General features: G+C 41.6%; 1 protein-coding gene across 2 annotated transcripts in view; it reads left to right on the plus strand.

Annotated features, from left to right (window-relative positions):
* The first annotated feature begins 3,640 nt into the window (after positions 1 to 3,640).
* The window catches only part of ascc3 (activating signal cointegrator 1 complex subunit 3), a 174,477-nt gene continuing 169,234 nt past the window's right edge, over positions 3,641 to 8,883 (plus strand). Inside the window, exons 1-3 of one of the 2 annotated variants that reach the window (XM_049027147.1) lie at positions 3,641 to 3,736; positions 4,544 to 4,677; positions 8,090 to 8,240. In XM_049027147.1, the coding sequence (XP_048883104.1) occupies positions 4,588 to 4,677; positions 8,090 to 8,240 (241 nt within the window). In that variant the 5' untranslated portion in view covers positions 3,641 to 3,736; positions 4,544 to 4,587. The remainder of the gene's footprint in view (positions 3,737 to 4,543; positions 4,678 to 8,089; positions 8,241 to 8,883) is intronic. The other variant, XM_049027146.1, reaches the window with a different exon arrangement.

Here is an 8,883-nt window from a genome sequence, read left to right on the forward strand (position 1 = left end):
GCATGATATAACCCCGGGACACCAGATTTTTCAAAGATCAGCCATCACTGGTTTTATTTTTCTGCTTGAAGATAATAATTATATTCCTCTCATTACAGAAATGAATGCGTCCCCAGTGGGTCCCCCTAGCGCAGCATCTCAGGGATGTGGGAAAATGAAATCACTGTGGGAGACAGAATCTTCCACATCCCCTCAAATCTCACAATACCTGCAAAATGTATCAAATGTGCATTAACAAAGTGATACATTATCTAGGTTAATATAATTGAAACCAAGTGTCCACCAGGTTGCATGAAAGCTCTCAATAAGCAGGCGATCCAATGAGAGTCTTGGCTCTCTCTCTCCGCCTGTCTCTCCCGTGTCTCTGACGTGTCTTGAGGCTTCGTTTTCACCACGTCTGGGAGGGATTAGTTACCTCTCAACAAAATGACTTTGCCTGCGGAAAGCACAATGGTTGGGGTGCTCACGTGAAATTAGGACACTGGTTAAGACATGCAGATACACAATGACACCTTTCACATGAATTTGGAATTCAGTCTGGAAATAAAAATTAATGTACTATAAAATATAACCCTTAACCTGGATTTCGGAGAAGTAAATTATTACTCAGTCTGCATTCAGTTCAGCATTATTTAAGTGAAACAAAACTGTGGTTGTTAATTTCACACATTATTTTAAAAGGACAGGTAAGCCTCCGTAGGACCCTTTGCCTACCAAAATAGAAGGATGGGAAAAAACACGATGGTGGTGAAGAGAAACAAAGAAAGCCTGCTCTTCTGGACATTTTAAGTGTCCCTCTGAAGGACATCAGAAAGGCCAGAAGGATGAACCTCAGCAACATACATGTGAGAAGCGATACACCGCAGAATATACAGCTAGTGAGCAGTACAGGAAACATGACATCATAAACAATGAAAAAAACATTGCTGTGAATATTTAACAGCTTTACATTACGAATTAAATGACAACGATTCATTGCCTTAAAGTGATGTGTGTAAAATAGAAAACTGCAGTGCATAATAAAGTTTTTCCCATTTTTACATGGTGCTCTTTCTGTTTTTCGTTCCATTCCAGAGATTCCACCCCCCATTTCTTCCCATTATTTCCCCTTCGATCAGGTCCCTGTCTTCGGTGTTTGTCTCTGGTCTCCAGCTTCAGAAGACCTTCAGAAGATGGTCGGCACGGACAATCCGCCAGCGTTGCCTTGCTCATGGGTTGATTTCTGAGCTCATACCTTTCCGTTTTCTTCTTGGTTATGGATTATTGTGGATTGTAGATTTTCGCGTAGGCCTTTTTATTTGGTATCTGTCCTTTTGTGATTTCTGTACCTTTTATACGCTGACGATTTCACCTATTCCTGTTGGACCTCTGTATTGTGGGCACATGTGTGTTCCCTGATGTGTACTGTAAAGGTAACTGCGGTTTTGTTTTGCATTAGCTTGTTTTTGACTAACTGGGGAATTCGGGAAGTTGTTCGTCTTTTTGCTACAACTTGATTCTGGTCATGAAATTTTGTGTGTGAGTTCACGTTTGATTTTATTTCTCATTAGTTAGTTAGTTCATTTTACTAAAGACACCAAAGTCGGTCCATAGCAAGGATAATAAATAACAATTACAGTCCGTCATTCACTCAATAAATTGTTTTTTCGATACACATTATTTTTCTAGTTTTTTTTTATCCACATTCACCCACTGTTGCAATTCAACCCTGGGGGGTGTTCCACAAAAAAGGATTTCTCGCTTAGCCAGATAACGTGTTGGATTTAAAGTAGTCTAGGCTAAATGGATCTTAATCGTCATTAATTTACATTTAGCTCAGAATACCTTAAATCCGACTAAAAGTTATCCGGCTAAGCAAGAAATCCTGCATCGTGGAACACACTCCAGGTCATACTATTTTCATTAAAAGCACCTTACTTACAGAAGGACAAGTTTTGAATCATTCAACAATATTATGTGAGTGCCAATATAATGAGCTGGGACCACTGGTGCATTTGCTTTAGGTTATGAATCTAGGGCTATAATTAGAATTAACTTTAGACTATGGATTAAAGCTCAGTCAAAAGATTCAAGTGTCTATTCAATCATCCATCCATTTTGTCTAACTAGACAGGGTCACAAAGAGCTTGAATACTATCCCAGAAAGCGCAGGCAGTGAAGCAGGGAGCAGTGTAGTCAGGATGTAATTCCAGAGAAGGCATGCTCACACAAAGGACCAATTTAAAGACATCAATTCACTAACTGCACAGGTGGAAGTAGCCAACACAAACAAAGGGAGAATATGGAAAAGCCACACGCAGATACACACTCACAGCCAGGGGAACTCACAGCTAAAATGTTACAAGTGTGGCAGAGCAGCGCTGTTCATTTAGCAAGTACCTGGCAGCTCTATCAGGCATATGGATAAATATACCTGGACGAATGCTGAGCCACAATGAAGACAAACAAAACAACACTTCAGGCAAAAATTCTACTTTGCTTTATATATTATTATATGAAATTATATTCACAGAATTCCCTGAAGAACGTACAATGCCATTATTAATGAATTTGTCTATAAGCACAATAAAGATCGTTAAGTACACCATAAGCACCTTATTGTAGAATTCATTGGTTGAAGTCATGGTGGCAAGTGGTTATCATAGCAAAATCAAAAACATGACAATAGGTACTGAATAAATGGTGCATATTTTGAAGGGAATGAATGCTATGGACTTGTGAGCTGCTATGGTGTATCCAGGAAATCACCATTTTGTGAGTAAGGTGAAGTGGTTTCAGGTTATATTTTTACAAAGCAGATATGTTTTGCAAAGATATAAGCACTGTGCTCTAAGAATGACCTAATCTAGATAGCAACAACAACATCTGTCAAGGGCAGCATATTTACCTTCAACCTGATGCATATGGGTTTGCTGGATACAGCAGTAACAATATTCTGGCAAACAGGTGACAGTAATGGAAGCAATACAAAACAGGACCGTGTCCAATCATGCAGGCAACAATAATATGTAATTTTCTGCACCAATATTCTAGATTAAATAGTAGAAGTGAATTAGCATTGATATCCATCGTATTTAATAAGGTCAGGAAATAAAAAACGTAAACTTATTGTGTGATACTGCTGGCAGCAATATCATCGCGCCTTCCTACAGGAAAGCAGTTATAGAAGATGGATGGAACGATGATGGCATAGTTTTCATAAAAAGGTCGTCAGTTCTGTAAAAAGATCATACGTAAAAAAAAGTTTCAGCCCGTCTAACATTAAGGGAGCGTTTCCCTCAGATACTGCGCTTAGATGTGGAGCCATATGTTTTACCTCTTAACCTCGCTAATGTGTTTAGTTTGTAATTTTTGCAATGGAATTATTATCCCATATATAATGGAATTAAATCCTATATATTCAGAACTTCATACTGACCACAAAACTGAGCATAAGTAACATAGTTTATACAAAACGTCAGCGTGAATTACAGAAATGTGTAGTATTGTACCCTCGGCCATCGATTAATAGTGTCTCGAAATGTTTTGCACATTATTCTTTACGCTTCTTCCTGGTTACTGCTTTCTCTGGGTAGTGTAGTTTCTATGTTTCAATTTCACCTTTCGCGAATTACTGTCGTTGTCAGTAAAAGAAATACAACACCCAGAAGGCGTTGCGGATCCATGCCGGTTCTAGTTGGAATCACGAAGTAGTGTACACTTCAGCAAGTTTCAGGCGGCATTTCGTGGGTTGAATGTGAGTTAAATAATAATATCTAGACACTGGTGATATATTTTAAATTCCTTACGTTTATTCATGGAAGGTCATACGCGTTTGCAAAAAGTAGTGTCGAAAGTAAACTACCCGAAGAAGCTAGCTGCCTTTGTAGAGGATGATGACAACTGCTTGTAGCAGCTAAAATTGCTGGTATAATCTATTAAAAAAGTATAATCTGCAATTATTTTGGGAAACTGTACACATTCCACGCATTACGTAACATAATTCTACAGTTTAATATTGTTTTCTTCAGGTGGCTGTAAGTTTGGGGCCTTTGCTACCTGTTATCGGCTAGCTGTGCTCCCATCTCCGCATGGTTTACATTACTTGACTTTAAGATATGTTTATTTCTTTTCGTTTATATTTTATGTGGATGTCATTAAGATTTAGAGGCAAATGCGGAAAAACACCATAAATATACGTATAATATACGCATTGTTTTGGCAACACCTTGTTTCATCAATCATGACATGTAACCTAATTAAAAAGTGCAAAGGGTCATGTCATGCAGTACTGACGTCATAGTCACACGAAATATTACAGTAAATATGAGCTTTAAGCTTTTTAAACATTTTTTTCTTAAAACGGAACTGGAAATTGTGCTTATCCTGAAAAAGATTGTAATTCACAATCGGGTTTTTCCCGTTTTGTGATTCCCCGATATTATCCTGATATACAAAATACTGACCTGTGTTTCTCAGAGTACGGCTCACGTGCCTTGTACATCCCTGCCGCTTAGGGGTGTTAGTTTAATTTTCAGGTTTATTTATTTATAACTATTATTAGTCTTTCTCAGACCGAGGTTCCCTGGCTGCGTGAGTCTGGGATCGATGGCTCCGCCGCGGCTCACGGGCGCCCTGCGCTCCTTCTCCAACGTCAGCAAGCAGGATGACTGCATGGTGGAAGCCTACGATCTGAAGGCAAGTAATTAATCGGGGTTTTTCTGCTCAAGCCACACACCAGCATGCATTTGTTTCATAAGTCTTGCCATTATTTTCCAGTGTTCCTCTTCATTAGTAGTATTTTTATGTTTTCAATGATTTATTCTTCTGTATAAATATTGTTTTCTTCTGTAATCTTTGATTCCACTTCTGTTCTGTTTGTTTTCCTCTCATTTGACCAGTTTCTTCTGTCACCTCTAACCACAACCGGCCATGTATTTATGTATTATGTAAAGAAAACGGGACCCTGAGTAACTTCACAATTTCAGATAGGCATCCACAAACTACTGTTTATTAACTTTACCTTCCTATTATTATTATTGTTATTATCATTAGTAGTAGTGGTGGAAGTAGTTTGTTTCTTTGTTTATTAATTACTTGATTAATAATGAGCCGACATTGTGTCCAAAATGTTGTGCTGCCTTGGCCCCCAGCGCTGCTGGGACAGGCTCCAGGTCCCCAGGACCCTGTAATGAATGTAAGAAGGATGGAAGGATCCATCCATCCATCCATCCATTTTCCAAAGCGCTTATCCTACTGGGTCGCTGGGGGTCTGGAGCCTATCCTGGAAGCAATGGGCACGAGGCAGGGAACAACCCAGGATGGGGGGCCAGCCCATCGCAGGGCACACTCACACACCGTACACTCACACATGCACACCTACAGGCAATTTAGTAACTCCAATTAGCCTCAGCATGTTTTTGGACTGTGGGGGGAAACCGGAGTACCCGGAGGAAACCCCCCGATGACATGGGGAGAACATGCAAACTCCGCACACATGTGACCCAGGCGGAGACTCAAACCCGGGTCCCAGAGGTGTGAGGCAACAGTGCTAACCACTGCACCACCATACCGCCCCTTGTAAGAAGGATGTTGTATTATTATTATTTATTATTATTATTATTATTATTATTATTATTATTATTTATTAATAGATTTTCAGAGCACACTGAATGGAGAAGGTGTTTGCATTTTTATGCAGTTTTTAATTAGAATAATGTAACTACAGTTTACAAGTTAATTAGCTCGAGGTTTAAGAATCCAGTAAGAATTCACCTGTTAGATCAGTGCCCGGAACTGGGGCTGAGTACAGATGATGATACAGCACTGAATTAGCCATTTTATTCCATTCATTGGCTTAATCGATTTTTCTTTTTTCATGTTTGCTCCCTGTATTGATGGCTGACTACGTAGAATGTGGCTCACAATGTTTCTTTAGTCCTGATTGTAAACTTCCAATTTTTAATGTCCTGGACTGGTCAGAATATCTTATTGATCAAGGCCTTGGAACGAAATAATTTTTCAAGCAAATTGCACCATTTGAATGTCATTGCAATTCATTGCTGCTGGACTACCTTTCGGGACACAAAAAAAAAAGAAACAGCAGCATGAAAAATGTAACTAAGAAATGAAAGTATAATTTTCCAGTGAATCATGGTCTTGCTGACTGTGACAGGTCAGTGACATAGCGCAGACTAGCCTTGATATGAGGGCCGTCCATTGTGGCGTCTGCTTGTTGATGGTTTGGCTGAGTAGTAGCATTGGTGATGCATTGCTGGAGGAAGAGCATCAGGTGCAAGGGTGTAGATTTGGTTATGGACAGTAGGGACATGTCCCTACCGATATCGTAGGAATACTGTGTGTTTTTTTGGGGGATGCTGAAATGAAACCTGCGCCCATTATCATGTGCTTGCAGAGATATTGATGCAAATCATATATACTTATTCGTAGAGAGCTGTTGTTTAAAATATTAATGTTCCTGTTTTCACTGATTAAAAAAGGCACTGAATTGTGCGTATTAGTGAGGTTGCATTGGACATCGTGTGCCTCTGTCGGTTAGGACGCTGTGTGTGTGATCACAAAGTCGCAGGTTCAAATGCGAGGGTCGGCTGAATGATTTCAACGGCAGAGCAAGGTAACCCTAATTTTTTCTGAGCCTGCTTTCCCGAAGATGTGCGTCACGTTGGGTAAAAAGCATCTGCTAGATAAATAAAATGTAATGTATTTACTGACTTGAAAATCACTCTTCTGTCTAACTTGCAATGGTTAGAGTTCAACAGCATTGAATATTCACAGGCGATTTAGGGTCTGTTTTGTATGTGGTTTTGGTTTGGTATAGTGTTCAATCCTGGTTATCAGACCTCTACGGGGCATCAACATCTATATATATGAAAACAAATAAATAATGATGGAGTTAAACCTGCTTTGTGTTTGTGCAGCATCAGCAGCTACAGGCCATTCTTAGAGTAACTCCACATCCTATTAGGCTTTCTGATGGCAGATTATTCTCATGCATTTTGGTTCTGTTAGCAGCGTTCGGTGATGCCACTGGGAATTATTCTCCCGCTTTCGTTTTCTTAGCAGTGAGCGGCAAGGCGATTGGGGGGGAAAAAATGTGCTTAGGGCTGCAACCCCAAGTAACCCCGGTTGAGTTTCCTGCTTGCCTTGGCAAGCAGCGATCGTACTGGGCACAGGTAACGGAAGGCCAATTAACGGAGACAGCTGGGCAGAGGTGGTGTTAGAGCCATAAATGGAGAACGTGCCCGGTAGAGCTGGAGAGACGGCAGTCTGAGACGCGCTGAAAGGCTGTTCCCTGGATGGGACCCTCAGCTCTCCTATTAACGGGAGTGCTGGTGTATCAGCAGAAGGCTTGTGGAGGGTGCAGGCAGGCAGCAGTTGGGATAATTTTGTGGTATTTATCACTCCTGTTCCTCCTACAATGATGACAGCTTCCCAATATAAAGGCAGCAGTCCATCTCTCTCCAGAGGTACTTTCGCTCGCTACCGCTAACAGGGTCCATATTAATCATGGCTGTATGCATCCTATTGGTCGGGTTGGGGGTACTCTGAGATTTGCTGCAGGTTTTGGGTTGCGGTTGCGTTCTTAAAGCAGGGTGGGGGGGGGGGGCGTTTTTCCTCAATCAGGTGTCATCTTTTAAGAATTTAAGCATTTTAAGCTGTGGCCTTGCTGAAACCCCGCCGTCAGCTGTTCTGCGTGACGTGCGCTCGCTGAGTCGTGCGGTAAAGGCAGCACAAAGGGAAGAGAGGCTTTCTCCTCCTCTGTCTGCATGGTGGTGGGATGTGCAGCGGCTGGTGCCTGTTCTTTGCTCCCAATCACCCCCCACCCGACGCTCACATTAGGAACCTCACTTTTCACTCTTTTAGGCCTGGACCGTTGAGAGGAAATCACACCGCCGACCACCAAGGTGATGGATTTGCGGGGCACTGAGAGGCTTTAGTTTCAGCCGGTCACATTTTTGACGAGCCCCCGTCTCTTACCATTTCGTCTAATCTGAGTGCATCAGCACACCGGTGCCACTTGTGTGTGTGTTTTTTTCCCTTGTCAGCTGCCACGGTGACATTCTAAATGTACTTCTGTGCTTTATTTCAGGCCAAGCGGCTGAAGAGGCAGGAGCTGTTCTCCAAGGAAGGCCTGACCTGGAAGAAGGTTGTGCAGTTCTTCAACCAGCACCTGGATAAGAGTGCGCAGCAGACTGCTTCTGGGGAGCTGAGGAATGTCCTGCAGGCCGCTCAGCAGATAGGTAGTTAGCGTGCTTCACCTGGTCAGATTTAAACAAAAGGGCCTCTTTTGGGGCAATACAGAGATCAGTTCCTTCAACAAATGCTCTTAACTCCTAAGGGATGGTTCTAGCTCTGTAATGGGAATTCTGCCATTCTTGACATGTTTTCAGTTAAAAGTTGAAAACATTTAAAAGGCTGCAAAATTTTTTATTCAAAAGGTTTGAAACCTTGTGGCAGCCAAGTCCCAATTTACTCCCACAGTCTGCTCTCCAAAACACGTCCCGTTGCCCTGGAAACAGATTGACGCATTTCATATGTGGCTACACTTGTTGAGAGGTCTGATTATCTCCTGTGGAGCTTAAGGCAGAATTAAGGTGTCTCAGTACAACCTGCTTTCCACCGTGGGGAGGGAGGTAATCGACTTTCTCTCCCTCTGAAGTAAACATGTGCCACTACTAGGGAGAAACTAAGTTGAAATCTGGCCAAAGCAGAGTTCTGTGTCAGTTGCAATAGGGCTCTCATCAGCTTTGCATTGTAACAACTCATCTCTTTAGTGTTATGGGGGAAAAAAACAAGTCAGCATCAGGATAATTTGTTCAATGTGGGCTTGATGTACAAGCTCAGCCTTTGTCTCCTGTAAGCTTATTGTTTTATTGCCTCTTA

Source organism: Brienomyrus brachyistius, chromosome 9 (genome assembly GCF_023856365.1).
Source record: "Brienomyrus brachyistius isolate T26 chromosome 9, BBRACH_0.4, whole genome shotgun sequence".
NCBI classification, from domain to species: Eukaryota; Metazoa; Chordata; class Actinopteri; order Osteoglossiformes; family Mormyridae; genus Brienomyrus; species Brienomyrus brachyistius.